Genomic DNA, 20084 nt, shown 5'->3' on the forward strand with positions numbered 1-20084 from the left:
CTGATTAAAGAGACGAAATTACCTGACTTCTTCTAAGGTGTTGAGTTCCTCGTGCATGCTTTTAACGTCATCATTCTTGTGGTGCAGCTCGACTACTTGGTTTTCCAGCGCCTGGTTCTGCTGCACCATCGTGGATAACTGTTCCTCTAGCTCGGCACTTCGTCGTTCTTCTCTGCACAGTTGGCTTCTGGTTTCCCGTAACTGCGCCATCAAAGCGGCCACATCTATGCCGGGGTCCGTTTCTTCGCCGTTTTGCGCTGGTGGTTCCTCCTGCTTTTGTTTCGGCGGTGACAAAGTCTTCGTCGAGGAGGAACTGGACGAACTATTTGCGCTGTACACCTACCAAATACATACAATTATATCCACTAATACAAAGGTGTTATCGCGAAAATTACCTCATTTTTAGGTGCTGTGATATCGGGACTGACACGATCATCTTTCGTCACATGTCTTAAGTTAATATACTCCTTGTTTGTGTAGGTAGTTTCTGATTCCGCACGCTGCTGCGTCCTCTTCCTTAATCCGTCAACTTGGATCCGCAGTTCATCAATGACGCCTTGTAGATCCTCGCATTTCGCTTCAAGCGATTCAACGGTCGCGTTTAGGCTTTTGATGTGTTTTTTGTCCGCCGAGTTTTCGAGTGCCAGTCGATGGTTGGCTCGTTCCAAGTCCTGGATGCTGACCTCCAGTTGCTCATAGATGCGCAAACGTGAGTCGTTCACTTCTCGCAGGGCCGCGGTTTGTTTCGTCAAGTACTGGACGTAATTAAAGATTAGAATGGGCGATTGTATAATTTTTTGACTTTGACATACCTCTATTTCTTGTGCTTGATCATCGATCGTGGTCACCTGGCATTTGACCAATGCCTCCAATTCTTTATTACGCTCGAGTAACGTTTTGCCCAGTTCTGCTGCCAATTGCAAATCTGAAAAATAAAACATCGTTAAATCTCAAAAGAATGTATTTTTTATTAGAACAAAGATAATCATTCGAAACTGGTAGTGAGTTAAGTACGCCTGGTCATTTCTAATCGGGTACGAGGTTACTTTTACTAGTAATAAGGATTAAACCGTTCGCGAGGTCATTGTAAATTTTAATGTACCCCAGAAAGTGATTACTTTCGATATGCAACAATCATGATGCTCACATCAGGGACGAAAAATTGCACAAATTGACGGCGTTTAGGATAATGAGGAAGGAAATTCGCTATCGTCTGCCTCAAAGACAGCTACCGCACAAAAATCGTATACACTCATCGTGTAGAAAGCATGTGAAACTACTCATTATATCAAGACGTTGCAGTACTTTTAGTTGTGCAACTACTAAAGGGTTCCTGTGCATAAATTACGGATTATGGTGGTTATTAGAAGTGGAGTCGTGCTGTGATTGTAATAAAAGGTGTTCCAAATTGAATGTTGCTATTTTCTATTATGTTATATTTAAATGTTTATGAGGCTATTACAGTTAGTTACAGTATTATATTACCATAAAATAATATATAAATATTGGATTACAATTAGTTTTACTGTAAACTAAAGAGACGTATTTTATGTGTTATTACATACAATTTACATAACCAGTTTTAATTTCTTTTAATTATTCTTAAAAATAAATCAATTAAGAGTTTCATCCAAAAATAAAATGTATTTAATAAATTATTGTTTTTATTATAGAAGTTTAGAGATTTTCACAAATTTCTGTTATGTATAAATTAAATTTAAAAGTTTGGAGTCAAATTAAGGGAAGGAAAAGGTTTTCCATATATTTAGTAGATTTCGAAAAAAATAACATATGACTTGTTAATTATTAGTAAAAACATAATTTCAGTAAATTTTGGCCTAATATTTTTTTGGTAGATATAACGTAGTCACTTACGTAATATATTATTTTAGCATATTTCACATATTTAAGATAATTTAATATCACATTATTAAACGGAAATTTTTAAGTAGATATGTATTTTTTGAAATAATTATTATATTGAGCAAAAATTTGCTTCTGGAAAATTTTATTTATTTTCACAAAAATCACATTTTTTGCCAAAAATCAATTTTGAATTTTTTTGAAGGTACAAAATCTTTTGATTACAAAATATTTGTAATATAGGATCAGGTAAAAAAGATTTTTCTGTATGAATCGACAAGAATAACATATCTTAACGCAACCTACCATAGTTAAAAAATCTTATAGTGATTTGACATGTTAGTTTATGTATTAAAAAAAGCAAAATAATGATAAAAATGTCGTTTTATACAACTAAACGTCCATCCAACTTTCAGAAAAATATATTTTTCAAAAACGAAAGCTAAATGTGTTTTTTTCACATAAGGTTTTTGAATGTCGTCATAATAAATTATTGCTTTAATTATTAATTGTTAATTGACCGACAGTTAAAGAAGTCAAAGAAAAGATAAAGATCTGCACAGATTCACATTCATTCATCATAAACGGCATAGAAGAAAAAGTTTGAACGTAATGAGTTCCCACCGAAATATTTTGCCAGCTTATCGTACAAAGTGAAAACCAAGCAACCAATCACCACGAAAGCATCATTAACAATCGAAAAATATTATTAAAACCATCAAATCACGTTAATCAGTCATTAAAACCAATTATATTAACTTACATTAGGAGTACCGAATGGACCGGTTCGATTTGAACGACACAATGAAAGGTTGTGTCGGAATTTCGGTTGCGTAACTTTCGATGTATGGGTTGGAGAATATGGGCTACAAACGTGCATGTCACAACTTTTTGTGTTGCGGCCATAGAATCAGATCTATCAGAGAACGATACACGCACACACATTCCATATTCCGGGTGAAATTGTGTCAGTTTTTTACCATTTTTTTTTTGTTTATTAACATTTCACGCAAACATTTTCGTGTTACGGTTTCAATTTGCATCTTTTATGGTGAATAAATCCGAACGCTTTATGACCCGCAATTAAAATATGTGCATGTAAAGTATGGAACAATTTCTAGAACATTAAAGGAATTTTTTTATATCGACTGCAGGAAAATAGTACTCTAGATGTAACTATGTTAAGAGTGTAAAAGAATGTTCAATTTCTAGCACATAAATGTTATTGGTTGTCGTTTTATTTTTGTAAATTGTATGTATTTAACGAATATAAAAAGATAATGGTGTGCGAGCACAAAAATTTACCCTAGATCTATCTGTAACAGGTGAACAAAATGTTTTTCGCATCCGTTCACACTTTAGCACATTTCCTTTGATGTTCCGGCAACATTACGAGTTACTGGAGTAAATTGATTGATTGGAAAATGATTAATTGAACGGTCGCGACGTTTATAGAATTTTTCCGTGAAGTTCACGGTCTAATTTGCGAACTTTTACCATCTCCCATAGTAAATAATGAAATGAGCTCTTTCTACGGGTGTCAAAGAACTAATTGTTACATAAAACATTCTTCGAAACGAAGATGCATGCAAGGTATTTCGTTTCGTAAAGCCCGAAATGTTATTTAATCCGGCTGGTGTGTCGAACAAAATCTGACACAGTAACAGCCTAGTTGCGTGGCATATTAACCTGGGAATTATCTAACGAGCTATTGCAGACTTGCAGACACCCGAGTGTGTGTAGACTACGTTCAAAATCGACGATTTTAATAATTACGTAAAGGCGTCAAATTGTAATTAAAGAGCGCGGCAGGAAAAATCCCTTGGAACGATCGACTTTCGTTTTAATAATGTGTCCCCTCGTATTCGAAGTGGTTGCTTTTATTTCGACGCTTTCACTTGCATCACGTTCACAATTTTTTTTATTCTGATAAGAAACATGCACTTGTCAATACTCAATACGTTTTGTAAGCAGTTTATTACACCAGTTTTATGTAGAAGATATTTCCATATTTTTAAAAATTGGAGTAGTACACACTGTACTTTTGTAGACAAAAAAAAGATATTTTCTAGTACCTCGTGTACTTTTCGTATATTTAAGTTAAATAAAAACTATACACAAAAATTTCTCCTTATTATTTACTACCAAAATGAAGTGAAAATATTATTAGAAAGATGACATACTAGTTACAATTACAAAAAATTGATTATAAGAAGAACAAAACAGTGATTCTTAAAATAATTGCATCTTTACATTCAATTTCTCATGGTTATTGAACTGTCATAGTTATATGTTAACCACATATGAAAATTACAGAAATTATTATATGAGTGAAACAAAGTTCTGTCAATAACATAACCAGTTTTAATTTCTTTTAATTGTGTTTAAAAATAAATCAATTAAGAGTTTCCTCCAAAAATAAAATGTATTTAATAAATTATTGTTTTTATTATAGAAGTTTAGAGATTTTCACAAATTTCTGTTACGTATAAATTAAAATTAAAAGTTTGGAGACAAAATATTAACAGAAATAAAAGGTTTTTTCGGGTGTTTAAAAGATTTCGAAAAAATTAACTTGTGATTTAGCAATAGCAATTTATAATTTATATTCTTAAAAACCAAATTTAATATTCACAGTCGAGAGGTTAATAATATTTTTTTGGTACATATAACATAGTCACTTATGTAATATACTATTTTCGCATATTTCCCAAATATCTTCTCCATATTATAATACTACCAAAGTAGTGACAATTACAAATAATTGATTACAAAACAGTGATTCGTGAAATAATTGCATCTTTACATTCAATTTCCCATAGTTACTGAACTAACATAGTTATGAAGTGGTTACAATATTCCTATACTTCTTCTATAATTAAAAAAAATCTATAAAAAATAGATTTCAGATATTAATAACTATTTTCAATTATCAAACAAAAAAAATAAAGAAATTATAAAAAAATCCATTTTTTATTTGTTTTTAAATATATATTAAAAATGCTTTAGAAGCAAGTAACAATTCAAATATGTAAATAATATACATATGAAAATTACAGAAATTATTATATGAATAAAATTTAACGTTATGTTAATAATATAATTTGTATTTCCGGCAAACACTCTTGATGAAATATTTATTAATAACTAATTTAATAATTAATGTTTGAGAATAATAAGTTAAGATGTGTATGAGATTTCAGAAAACCGACAAACAGATATTCGTAAGTCGAGAGTCTACGTTAAATACTAAACGTGTTGTTGCACTTTTCTACTCATAATTATAGTTTTTCAAGCCGAAAAAATTACGGTGTTTAAATGTAATTGCCAAATAGGAAATTTTTATATAATTGTTAGGATTAGCACTTTCTAGCTACCAAACAAAAATTCATGCCTCCAGAAAATCGTGTGTGGAAAAATGCATTTTCGTTGCACGCTTCGTACATATATAAAAAACGAGTTCAATGTCACGATGCATAATAATATTAATGGTGGTAAAAACAACCACTTTCCTATTTTTAATTGGAAGTGTTGAAAGTTAACAATTACGCATAATACAGGATATAATGAACGATTTAGTTATTCGAATGAACGCTTCTGTTTAATATGAAAAGAAGTGGTAGGTTTTTAATCGACTGGAAACGAGATTTAAATATAGTACGAACTTCATTAATCAATCTTAACACACATTTGATAATGCGGATGGAGTGCACACTCCACACTATACCGACAACTACATAAATTTGACGAAGCAACAGTTTCTTCCTGTCTAAGTAAGTATAAATAAACTCTTCACTCGTCCGAACGATTAAAACTCGAACTCGAAAAAGACGTGAGTTCTATTTTCGTGTCGTCAAGTTCACGGCCCGAATTAAAAATAAAATATTTGTTTTACCTTCGTACATTACTCATTTTAATAAATAATGCAACTCAATGAGGACACCCTTGAACTATATACCTTGTTGTTTTACATATTCGTGTAATTTATTTTTAATTACGGCTAACTACTACATTTGAATCGGTTCGATAACAAGACGAGTTTCCGTTTGCGGTTGGGTCTTGCCGGCTGCCAAAGAAACTGATGAAAAATGAAGAGTATAAAAAATAATAACTCTAGAAAAATAAGTTATATAAATTATACTAGTTTACTAAGTTTAGTATAATGTACAAAATGTAAAAAAATTAATTATTTGAATTGAACTTTGTATCTTAAAATGTTTTTTTATAATAAAATTATATAAAATATTTAAAATGTTTAAAAATAATATAGTAGAGGGTTCCTCAAATTAACTGATTTGGTTGTTTGTCAGACATGGTTCCAGATTAGTTAAAAGAAAAATAAACTGACTTTAGTGTCTACTCAATTTATTTGTTTATTTATTATTTAAAACCATTTTGATACCTTATTTAAGAATTTTTATATAAAATAATTGAAATGTTGAAAAATATCAAGTTTCTAGATATATCTAGATTTCTTGTAAATTTTAAGATATTCGACAAAAGTTTCTTTAATCATTAATAATAATTATTACATTAATTAATACGAAAGTTTACCTACCAAAAATATTAATAAATCTTAGTCAAAAATAATTTAAAATATCTAAATTTTTAAATATCTTGATTTTTTGCTGATATTTTAAAGCCAAACTGATTTATGTTTGAAATGAAAAAGATATTAGAAAAGATAGATATTTTGATATGATATATTTGGTATTAATTTCAATATTAATACAGTCTCATTAAGATAAGTAAAGTCATAAAATGTATTTAAAATTAATTAGACATAAGATTCTAAACTATTCCAATTAAACAATCAATTAGGCAATTAATGTTTTCTTTAATTATTTTATAGATTTATTTTGTTTCCTGTGCGAACATATTTGGTGTGTTTAAAGAAATTCGAGAAAGAAAACGATGTTAATTAGTGCACATGCATTTATTTCTCCCCATAATTAATCCACTTTGTATTATATTAGATTTAATTATCGTGTGAGAAAATCTTTGTCTTTCGCCTTTGTTTGATCGGTTTGATCCTTAAATAAACGACATTTTTATTCAGTTTAAAGACGATTATGGTCGTTTCTCACACCAACATAGTGCAGTTAATTATCAACAATACGGAACTGTTCAAGTGCATATTTAATATAACTTATGATAGAAGTGGATTAAAACGGATACAAAAAATTAATAATAATAGTCTTGTAAGCTTTTAAAATTGAATAATTAGTGGATTGCATAAGGTTTCAAATGAGGGAAAAAAGGTTAACGTACTCAAAAGCGCCTTGATAAGATTTCCCAAGTTGGAACAGAAAAAAATAGTTAATCGGATTTTGCGGCGCCAAATATTTAATACGGAGTTTATCAAAAAAAAAAAAAAAAAAACAGAAAAAATGAGTGAATAACCACCGTTAAATAACTAAAATTTAAAATTTAATCATGAAGTCAGTTAAAAAGTAACGTTTTGGAAGGAAGATCAAAATCTCACAAACAAAACTACTTATTCAATTATAAAGAAAACTAACAGTTGTTGTTTTGTATTTGTTGAAATTGTGCAAAACCATAAAATCAAATTCCAATCGATAAACAAACCGTGAACCCAACAAAACCAAACAGAACCAATCGAAGAAGAAACGCCGAGTTGACTAACCTTCAGGTCCTTGAAGACACTCGAACTCCAGATCAAAATCGAATCGTTCGAAGGACGCGTTGAACAACCCAAACGGTTCGTCGTTCATTATCAACGACTTGGGCTAGACTGAACTCTCGACTAAGCCCTCAAGAAGGGAGTTATATTTATCTGTTAGGCTTTTTAATTAGTTCGAGGGTTGAAAAAGTGCATTTGTGCATATTACTTAACTTAATTAAAATCTCGGGCTTGTCGTTTTTGGTGATTGTGATGGTGTACACGCACTTTTTACGAAAGTGTGTTGGAAATGAAAGGAAAAACGGATATAATGGCGGTATAAAACCCAAATTGCCTAATGTAGTAATTAAATTAGTCGAAAATGGGTATTAGACAAAAGATCTAATCTGTTTTATGTTTATGGACATGTGAATGTACAAAGTGCTCAATGTTAATCATTGTCAGGATTTTACGATAAGGGAATTTTATTTCAGACCGTAAAATTTGTGTGAGTGAATTTAAATGACATTTAAAATATTTTGTAACTTTTTTTTAAATAATCTTGAAATTGGGAGATCATATTTTTAAATTCCCTTTTTAATTTGTATATTATATTTTTATTAAAATATTCATGTCTTCAAGAACCTGTCAAAACAAATAAAAATATCATACTAAATTTAAACTTATTATATATTAAAAAAATATATTTAAAATATTGTATTACCGGCAAAATAATTTATTCCAAAGTTCTATATACATAAATTGACATTATCTGCCGATAAGATGCGACTAAAGTCCTACTTTTATGTTTGCAAAAAAGTATCAGTAGCAATTTATGTAGGACCAAATACAAATAACATTTTTTAAATATATATTCTTAAAATTATATTATTTCTATTCACCAATTGTGAAATTTAATAAAAATTGATAAAACAAATTATAAATTTAAAATATTTCTAATAAATTTTTCCCAATTCTCTCTCAATCTACTGACAAATTTTTCTTGTTGGAAAAATCCAAAAATATTCATTCTGACCTTGGTTCCCTTCCAGGCATTCTAACTCGATCGTGTAATCCCACCCCATCGAGCTGAGGGTCTGCAACGAATCGGGGCCGTTGTCGCCCATCTTTCGTCACTCAATCAAACACCAACAACACCACGAACCATTACAGGAGAACCGTCCGTTCACGCGTTCCGTACCACACTGACTATCTGGTTACCAGATTCTGGTACCGTCGAACTGTGCAGGTTCAACAGACACTCTTCGCTGTTTGTTTCGGGTTCACCTGTTTGTTTGTTGTGTGGAGTGGAGGAACGAGCGCTAACTGAATTATTACTTGCCTGTGTTTCTTATCGTGTTTGTTTAATTGATAACAATAGGTGCAATTCTAATTATTAAGAATTTATCTGTTTTTAATGTTACAGCATACAATTAGATAAGATTATGGAGAAGACCAGACATTGTCTATGAATTTTGTTTGTGCGAGTTGTAATGAGTAGTCAGTAAAGTTTTTCAAGGTTTTGCTAATTTACAGGTTTCTAATTAAGTTAAACTATGAGAAAATTGTTTAGTAGAAAAAACAATAGAATTAATTATTCAATATTACTTCAAAAATATTTTTCTACTATAAATAAATTATTAGGATTATTAAAAAAATCATTGTCAAATCAAATTTTTTTTTTTGAAAATGTTGGGAATTGATAATTATTATAAATATCTCCTTAAATTGAGGATGTATATTTTTTAATTTTACAGCATCAGTTTTATTTGTGCAAATTATAATGAGTAATATATATATATATATATATATATATGATAGATTAGCGACTGTTAATCTGTCTTTTTAGTTGGATTAAAACACTAAATTCACAATAATACGCTTTATTACAACAAACGTACTTTAACCTTCGACATCTAAAGCTTGACTGCTCGGTTCTTTCTTAAGAACTGCCCCGATTATTAAATGTAAACAAATACTTCAGATTTGCTTATGAAACAAAACTAGTCTAAATAGATGTGAGCACGTCGCATCGGTCCATCGGTGAAGGTGATGACGTAAGCTAACACGGCCTTCCTGACATGTGGGGCGTCCTCGCACCTTCCACAGTTTTGCAAAGATTCACCTGACACCGGTAATCTGTAAACATTATAACAGCAGTACAAGCTCAAAATATATTCGAAGAACTAAGTCTAAACCTTATTTCATTTAACAAAATAGACTGTTATGTGGCACAGTTAACAACCACTAGAAGCACAGAGGCGACTCAACCATCAACAGGTCTGTTACACCCATGACTCTCAAGTGCTATCAAAAGATACCATATTCTAGCCAGGAGCTCAGAGGCGGTTCAACCACTACCAGGTCTATTACCCGCTTGTCTCACAGACCCAGAACACAACAATCTAAGCCTGCAGAGCAGGGACCTTAAAAATAGCCTGCCGAGCAGGGACCTTTAAACATAGCCTGCAAAGTAGGGACCTTAAACATAGCCTGCAAAGTAGGGACCTCAAACATAGCCTGCGACGCAGGGACCTTAAAAATAGCCTGCCGAGCAGGGACCTTAATCATAGCCTACTAAGCAGGGACCTTCACATATAGCCTGATACACAGGGACCTTAAACAGCCTACTAAGCAGGGACCTTTACACACATTCACACATCAATCTTATTAAATAAATCTATATCCATCATACCTTATAGAATTTCTGTATCTGGCCAGGTTCGTAACTGTTCATGCGCTGCTATTGTAGTTCTACCTCGGCTGCCAATCCTTCGGAGTGCGTACCTCTCATTAGGTTAACAATGCGTTATCTCAAAGGGTCCGTGATACTTTGGTTTCAATTTTCCTCCATTCGACAGCTGACTATTTTCAATAACAACTTTATCACCAACAGCGTATGGTATTGCCGGCACTCTTTTCTTATTAAAGTTTGTAATTGTTCTACTGGTTACTTCGCACACGCGACTGTGAGCTTGTTGTCTAAGTATTTCAGCGTCCACATCACTTGTCTGTATTGGCACACCATTTAACAGTTCGTTAGTTGCTCTCAGACGTCGATTTTCACCAAACATTAATATCCACGGCGCGAATCCTGTCGATTTGTTCACAGTTACATTAAAATCGTCCTCAATATCAGGTAGCACTTTTGTCCATTTATTTTCGTCTTTTTCATTCAACACAGCACGCATCGCATTAAACAAACTTCTCATAACGCGTTCCACTTGTCCATTACCTCTAGGAACTCCTGTTGCAATTAGGTGTAGCTCAACAGAGTTATCATTGAGAAATTCTCGAAATTTACTCGCTACAAATGCTGTTCCCCGATCAGCTATTATTCGTTTTGGTCGACCCAATTCCATAAATAATGCATCTAATGCCTTTATAGTACATTCGGCATTTTTTTGTCTAATAGGACAAAATCGCACAAATTTAGTAAAAGCGTCTATAACCACTAAAATTTGAGTGCATTTATTAGATTTGACCAAAGGTCCGGCATGGTCAATATGCCACGTATCCATTTTACTTCGTTTTCTGTTGACACAATCCACTCCGTTTTCCAGTAAAAGATTTACCCAACACACACGATCTACAATTTGCAACATATTTGCGTACTGTTTTACCCATGCGTGGCCATATTAAGTCCTCACGTAACAGTGCAGATATCGGTGCTGTTAAAGTAGCAAAGTTTTTTCACAAGATGTCTAAAGTATCCAGTCAGTCCTTTTTCGATCACACCTAAATATTTCACAGATGTTTGGAAAAAGTTACATTTTTGTATATTTAAGGGCGTCAATGTCCTTTCTTAAGTTCTTAAGACATTCTTGAATGGGTCGAGAGGGCACAACACATCATCAACATAAACAAACGCAATATCGTCTTTAAGTGGTCCAAGGGCTTTAACGATGGCGCTCTGATAATTTGATGAAGAGTTTATGAGATCAAACGGCATTCGGTTGTTCTTTTATTTCTTTCGTAACCCACTCGTCCATTCCTGACAAATTCAAATCATATTCCTCAAATGCAATTTCTAAATCTTACAAGTCGAAACTGCGCTGCAGCCACACTTAAACCTTCTGCGCAGCCATCTTCAATGTTGCTTGAGTAGTTTGGGCGTTGGCCATTGTCGATAAAATTTCCATGTTTTGTTTTTGGAATCTGTTGTTACTTTCTTGCTACTAATCTCTCTCCGATGCACTTTTGGTAATGTTCACAACGTTCGGACTCACTGCGCGGTCGCGTTTTTCACTATTGTCTGCCATTGTTCGTTCACAAAGAAACACAAAAAAAAATTTATTTTTTTTTTTAGGTCCTTTCTTCCGGAAATAATTCACGAGAAGATATCCTTTATCCCACTTCTGATGATAGATTAGCGACTGTTAATCTGTCTTTTTAGTTGGATTAAAACACTAAATTCACAATAATACGCTTTATTACAACAAACGTACTTTAACCTTCGACATCTAAAGCTTGACTGCTCGGTTCTTTCTTAAGAACTGCCCCGATTATTAAATGTAAACAAATACTTCAGATTTGCTTATGAAACAAAACTAGTCTAAATAGATGTGAGCACGTCGCATCGGTCCATCGGTGAAGGTGATGACGTAAGCTAACATATATATATATATATATATATATATATATATATATATATATATATATATACATATATATATATATATATATACATATATATATATATATATATATATACATATATATATATATATATATATATATATACATATATATTTAAATAAATTGTAAGAAAATTGTTTAAAAGTAGAAAGAACAATAGATTATTTAATATTACTTCAAAAATATTTTTCAGCTATAAATAAATTATTAGGATTATTAAAAAAATCATTATTTGAAACTTTATTTTGAAAAATGTTGTAAATTGATAGTTATTATTAATATCATCTTAAATGGAGGGTTTATATTTTTTAATTTTACAACATCAGTTTTATTTGTACAAATTGTAATGAGCAATTGGATATGTTAAATTTACAGATATTTAAATCAGTAGTAAGAAAATTGTTTAAAAAAAAACATGGATATTTTCCCTAGAAAAATGTGTCAGTATAATTTTGTATCTAGATAAGATTGTATTGTAGATCAGAAATTAAAATGTAGGTGTTTTGTTTGTGCAAGGTGTAATTGTTTAAAACAACAGAATAAATCAAAGTGTATTGAGAACATTTAATTTGAAAATATTAATTAATAATTATGATTAGTTTTTGAATGGGTATTTAATTACATAAATAATAATATTGTAAATAAATTAATGAATTAATAAATAACAATTTTAATAATAAACAGATTTAAAAAAAAAACATTAAGAAATTCAGTTTACTTTATTACAATAATATGTCTATTAAAATAGTAAAACTAAATTCTAAAACTAAAGAAATTTTACGTTATACTTTGAACAATATTCGTAATTGATTATAGTTATTATCTTCATGAATGGATCTTTTTATCTCTCAATCAAAATCATTTTTAAAAATAACAACATAACAATATAATACTTACAGTTACATACAATTAAATTTGAATATGCTGTTAATTAAAAATCTTTTAAAAAATATCTTTCTTTCCAAATAACCTTCAATAGTTATAGTTCATAAATTTTATTAATAATTTATAAAATATATTACTCCTTATAAGAATTATATAATTATAATTGACGTCACATTAACAATTAATCGATCACAAGTCCAAATATAAATTTATTGTTCGTTAGTAATCATACGATTCATAAGAATTTGAACCACAAACCTTCAGTTTGTCGAATTATCTCCAGTTCCAAGGAATAATCCCATTCAATGCCTAATTCCTGATCGTAAGACATTATTCCTTCCTTTTTCTCGATTATTATTTAGAACATTTTCACACTACTTTCTACCAACGACTGAACCTATGAATTATCTGTATGTACATTATTACGTAGATATATAAATAGCAACAAGTCTTATCAAAAAGGCAATTTGCGATAAGTGTTTAATTCTTTGTTGGTTTTGAGATAAATACTAATTGGTTTATTAATTAACCATTAAATATTAAATTAAAATTGTGCCTAATATTTTTACAAAGAATACAAAAACATAATATGTAATATGTATCTGAAAAATTTTGACTATCACTAGTTATTAAACACAATTTAGATAAAACAATCTCCTTAGATAAAAAAGAGATATAGAAAATACAACTTTGTTTCTTTATCTTTTAAAATATTTCTTTTCCAAAATGAAATGAAGCATATAAATACACTAAAAACAACAATAGGGTTCATTGTTCGATAATTATGTCCTTGACACAACTTTAAAACCACCAACTTTCTTTCATTTGGAAGTAAAATCCCACTTTTAAAAGTAATCATCACAGAAAATAATAAATTGTTAATAATTGAAGACACGTTTTTACTGTCGTTTGGCGGTTTCTACATTGTATAATCAACAGGTGGTCAAACAAACCGTTTTTAATAATGTTTTACCTTCCGCTTTTTTCACACACTCTAACTCCAAAGATATATCCCAGTACTCCAGCGAATTGTTCAACGATTCAAAGGAAACATTCATATCACCCCTGGACAAATCACGTTCAGCCATTTTTGCACCACCGCACAGAACGACTCACTGACGCACAGAGGCAGGTCAACACATTTAAGGGACGTTGCAGCCCTTTTCGCTCTCCCCACCACTGTGCACCGCCACCAACAATTATCTATGAAGTCATCCAATTTGTTCTGTCGGAATTCTAAATTTAGAAAATGTGACGAACAAAATAATTGCTTTATGCAAACACGGTGTCAGTACGAAGGTTGACTGCCGTATGCCTGATTGTGAAGCAACGTGCCAGTTACAAAAAATTGTTGATTTCACATGTAAATTAATATACAGTGTGTGCCTTTGTTTTAAGTCATTTAATATTACCATTTAAAATAATCGAAGTGATATGTTTTTTATTTTGCCAAATAAAATCAAATTTCCCACTTTTTGTGATTCTAATGTTTGGCTCAGGAAAGTACTTTATGAATATGAAAGGAGTTTTACATATTATTATTGAGTTTCAAGGGTCCTTTTTAACAAATTTAAAAGTTAAAAGGTCCAAAAATTCCTCTTTTTTGGGGATTTTGATGATCATAAAACGTGATCAGGTAAACCTAGTTATTGCACCCTCTAGCTACAATTGGACTAGGTTCGGGTAAAATATGTAAATGAGTTGGTGACGTATTGGCGCATGTTTGATGTCTAGACAAGACTCATCAAATCAAAAGTGACGAGTTTAGTTATAAAGTTAATTAACACCATCATTAATTGGTAAAAACCATTTGTACAAAAAATTATAACAATTTGCTAAATTCGATTTCATCCGTCAATGCAAATAAAACTCAACAGGTGGTCATTAATTGGTTAACTTCGATTATTTTTTATTTATTAACATCATGGCGGCTTCCTATAAATAAATTCTAATATTTTATTAACAGACAAACGGATAATTGTGATTAAGAGATGCTTAAATTTATTGACCTAGATTTCCTGTTACTTTTAATAGTGTGATTTTATCATTTTCTTGAACGGTTACCAGTTAAAATGTTCATTTGTGAACTGAGATTTCTGAGATCTGTGGACTTTCGATCTGCACGCGTGAAAGTGTTTCGGGTGTTCCGATCGAATTTCGACATTTTATTAGCAACAATTAGGAATCGGATAGTTCACAATTTATGCACGGAACCCACATATCAAATAGACTGTACGACGTTTTCACTAAAAAAAATAATAATAAATATAAAACCAGCCGTTCGGTTTTATTGCAATTTTGAATAATTAATTGGCGCAGGCGATTCGCTCCTACACGGAATTCCGATATGAAAAAAAATTATAATTGGAAGAGCACGAAACATTTTCGCGATGAAGTGTGCCTTTAGTGATGGAACGACGAGCCTTAATTGATTGAAAATGGAGCGGAAGAGTTTTTCGATGCGCTCCGCAGTTCATTTGCAACGAATCAATTGCTGTGATGAGAAATTGAAAAACTACGAGGAAATTCAGGTAACGGATTGTGAGAAACATTAACTAGTTATAAAAGTTAGTAAGGTTGTTTTCTTAATAATATTTTTTTACAATTTTTGAAATGAAAATTAAATTGCTTTATACAGAAGAACTTTGGATAATTCAAATGAAATTGGTTCTTAATAGCTTCTAAACACTATTTTTTACTGATTTTCAATATAATTGTTCAAAATTTCTTTCCACTAATTTTGAACTTCCTTCCTTCCTTGTACAATTCATTCGAGACTGACATTCATCGGAAAACAAAATTGAATGAAATTGATAAACAATGATCTGTCTGTCCAGTTCTCTTGGAAAAAATGACCTTGCTTCTCTTTTTTTTGGCCTTCTTTTAGTCTTCGTTTTATGGTTCACACTGACACATTGACTGTTAGTATTGCGTTTTCGATCACCATTAGGAATTCCTTCCAGTGTATTTCTTCTGTTAAAATTGGAAATTGTCCTTAGTTTTTAGGAAGGAATTAATAAAATGATTATATTTTTAATTTGTTACCCTACATATGAGCGATAGTGTATATAACTATTTCTTTTAGTACTATATTATTATATTATATATTATAACTTATGTTCAACCATATACAAGTTATAGAGTTTTAACGTGTTACAACCACTTTTTAAGAGATATGACAAGATTACTGTAATAAAAATGATAGCAAATGTTGTCAAGGTAAATACACAAATGACTCAAAGACACCAGCTCCCTAATGACTCTCTCAAAAATTTAAAAATATGTTTCATGTTTCTTTTAAGGTCACTTTTACCAGTAATATTTTTTCTATGCCTAGTGGATTAAATAGTTTCCGAGATATAGCCAACGTCCATTTGGCCACCCGGTACATCCATTATTATTTTATGTTTTATTTGATTAATCGAATAAATTTATTTAGCAATAGCATCATTATCACCATTTTATTTTAAGAAAAACTACAAGAAGGTTATAATAAAAAATATGGCAAACGTCTTTTATTGGTAATATATTTTTATTTTTAGTCAATTTTATAACATTGATAAGTGGAACGTAAGAGTTTATAAGTAATTTTCATATAAATATTACTACCATTTTATTTCAAGAAATGTCTTATTTGGTAAATAAGGAAGAAAAATTGATTTCTCTGTCAGTGGTGTTAGGACCTAGCTTTTATTGGTAATATATTTTTATGGTTAGTCAATTTTGTAACATTGATAAGTGGAACGTAAGAATTTATAAGTAATTTTCATATAACAATTTTATTACACTTCACAGTTATGATTAGAAGAGAATTTAAATAAAATTGTAAAATTGCAAATTTTCCATTTTAGATAAAACGAATGGTGTAACGTTTTGCATGTTTTTCACGAGTTTAAACTAGTAAGATTGCATCTCAAAATGGTAACAACCTTAATAGCACATTTCTGTATATTTAAGAGACGACTAAAACAATTAAGGTGGGTTCAAATGTAACGACTAGAAACGATCGCGATTAATTTTCTGCATCGCCGATAATCGCCGGTTCACGGTCACACATCTCGGATTCTAGGATAACGACATCCAATCAACGCAAAAATTAATAATAATCACCCTTTCGCCAGTCGCGAAAAAACTTCCAATCACGCCTGTAATTTAATTGCAAGTGTGACAATTTTTAGAAAATTGTAGAAAGATCAATTTTGTTAAGAATTCACAATATCTGATTAATGTTTACAAAATTATAAAAATAATAAATTCACGAAATTGTAATAATGATCAAGCTTGTTCAGATTTCCCAAATTGTAGAATTGGCCAAGTTTGTTAACCTCATCACTGAATTCATAAAATTGTAGAAATGATCAAGTTTCTCTATATATACAATATTGTAGGTAGAATTCACAAAATTGTAGAGGAGGTTAAGTTTGTTTAGATTAACTAAATTGTAAAAAAATACAGATTGACGAAATGTAAAAAGTTGCATGACTGATATTGTTTATTTATATTTATAAAATTGTCTAAATTTTCAAGTTTGCCAAAATTTACAAAATTATAGGAATGATTAATTGTGTTAACTATAGAGATCATACAGTTTGTCAAAGTTTCCAAAGTTGTAGGAATAATCAAGTTTCGTAAGATTCATATATATTCAATAAGATTCAAAATATTAGATATGACATACAGTTTTTACAAAATTTGATGTATTCTAAAAATTATCAAGTATATTAAGATTCAGAAAAATTAAGAAATAATTGTCAAAATTTACAAAATTGTAAAAATTATCAAGTTTATTAAAATTCGCCAAATTGTGAAAATGTCCAGTATGTTAATATCCAGAAAACCACATAAATGAACGTCGATAATCGCCGGTTCGTGGCCACACATCTCATATTCTAGGATAACGACATTAAATCAAGGCAAAAATGAACAACTGTTAACCTTTCGCCAATAACCAAAAAAGTAAACACCATTCACGTTTATAGTTTAATGGTAACTGCGACGATATTTAGAAGAAAACATTCGTTCTTCAACAAGTCATTAATTAAGACAGATTTTTATCGGATGATAATATTTTACTAAGCGTTAAACGCATGCAAAGAGCATAATAAAGCAAACGGTCGTACGAGTATGGATATGCATATTAGAAACTGTAAAGTACATGGTGTTTGGATACGTGCAATTATTTTTAAGAATATATTGCTGTTAGGATTGCATCCTTGATTGTATCGCAGGGAAATGTACCGTACTACGTACTATAGTACGAGCGTCCGAGTCTTCGTCCCAGTTTATTTATTCGTCTTCGCTAATCGTAAATCAAACGTTTTATAATCTTACAGATTAACGATTCGACTCGTTTCAGGGCGAAGGAAAACACTGATATTCTGAATTCAATCGACCTTGAACATATAAAATGATTTCACTCTCGCAACGGAAGATCTTTCAATTTAATCGGTTTGCACTCGAAACGGAAACAGAGGAAAAGAACAATGGCCTTGTACATCCTGAGAGTTTGTGTAAAAAAATCTTATGTAATTCAATATGTGTGTTTAAAGACATGCAAGTTTTAGACAAACGTGAGAAATTAGAAACAGTGAGACCACTCAACTTGTACCGGTTAATTTTTAAATATGAGATTTACAAGATTGGCAATGGTAGAAAAGTAAATTGAATTAAATCAATCTCTCTAAGAATAATGGTAATATTAAAGACAATAAAGATTTTCGTAACATGTTCGATTCCATATCCGTAACAATAGTCTTACTATCAATTAATTAATCAATAAATTCGTGTGCAACGTTTCATAGCATATAGACTGCACGTATTTATCATTTTCCCCATTGACAGGTCTTGTTGTTTTGGTGCCACGCCTTCGACATCTTTTGTTAGGAACAATTGCCCAACGTTCTATGAACAGGTTGTAGCAACTGGCAAAAATTTATCGCATTGTTCGTCCCTTAAATGCGTATTAATTAGTGCCACTTTCGTTCGAATCGTCGAAAATGGTGTTTAATTAAATTTATTCCGTTCGGCGTTTTGCAAGTGTTGCACAACTCGGAGAGATCTGCGTTGCTAAATATCAAATAACGCGCTCAAAACTATTATATAAAACTTGTGCAAATGTGACATACTAAAATTATTATCATTTGCTATTTTAAAATAACGATGTTTTAATGTCAAGATATTCTAATTACTTCAACTTGTTTATTCAAATTTAATTGTTGGTTGCACGATTACTCTAAACAATTAGAAAATATTTAGTTTTTTAATAAATATTTTATTCATTTTGAAAATGTTTATAAAAATTTGAGTTTATTTTGATATAATAACAGTTTCTAAGTTATGTCTTATATTTTATTTCGGAATATATTTCTAATCAATTTTTTAACAATATTTTCATTTCATAATTTTGCTCTTATCACACTTTAGTATCGTGATTTAATATTTTTCAACCTTAGAAAAAATGGCAACCTGAGATGCCATATTAAAATTAAGAGCTCATCTTTGAAAAGCATTTTTCAGTATCAGTTAAAATAATAATAGACTTTTGGTCCACCCTAATATAAATATAATAAAAATTCAAGTTATTAAATAACATACATAAATAGAAAGTTATAAATGTGTATTTATCATCTAAGTGTTATTTAGCTAGATATTGTAAAAAATAACACTACGTATCAAAAATAACATTTTGAAACCTATAAATATGGAAAATATAATAATTGGAAAAACTCTAAGTAAAATGTATTTCCATTTAGAATTTAAGATGTAATAATGTAAACACCATAAAGTAGGTGTTTCTGCCATTATTCTAATTAATCGATAATAGGTTTTAGAATTATTGCTAACAGGGAATCCCGTTCGGACATAAAACATCTGCATCGCAAAGAAAAGACCTCCAGGAGTTTACCTGAGGCAAATGAATTCGAAGGTTGTGTCAAATATTTAGTTATCAAGATATTCGAGTAATCGAAGTTAATGTATATACTAAATAGTATAAATAATGACGATCAAGTTTATTAGAATTTTTAATATTATATATGTATGTAAAATATCAAGTTGGTAAAATTCACAAAAAATA

The 20084-nt window shown here is 30.5% G+C and overlaps 1 protein-coding gene across 5 annotated transcripts in view; it reads right to left on the reverse strand.

Annotated features, from left to right (window-relative positions):
• Positions 1-20084, reverse strand: part of LOC109595970 (cerebellar degeneration-related protein 2-like) — a 64098-nt gene that overhangs the window by 3489 nt on the left and 40525 nt on the right. For 2 of the 5 annotated variants that reach the window (XM_049967170.1, XM_049967172.1), the window contains exons 2-4: positions 813-925; positions 396-755; positions 23-339 (exon numbers count right to left, since the gene is read on the reverse strand). In XM_049967170.1, the coding sequence (XP_049823127.1) occupies positions 23-339; positions 396-755; positions 813-925 (790 nt within the window). Of the gene's footprint in view, positions 1-22; positions 340-395; positions 756-812; positions 926-8522; positions 8667-13267; positions 13397-13982; positions 14296-20084 lie in introns of those variants that run through there. The other 3 variants (XM_020011416.2, XM_049967171.1, XM_049967168.1) reach the window with 3 other exon arrangements.

This window comes from Aethina tumida, chromosome 5 (assembly GCF_024364675.1).
Source record: "Aethina tumida isolate Nest 87 chromosome 5, icAetTumi1.1, whole genome shotgun sequence".
NCBI classification, from domain to species: Eukaryota; Metazoa; Arthropoda; class Insecta; order Coleoptera; family Nitidulidae; genus Aethina; species Aethina tumida.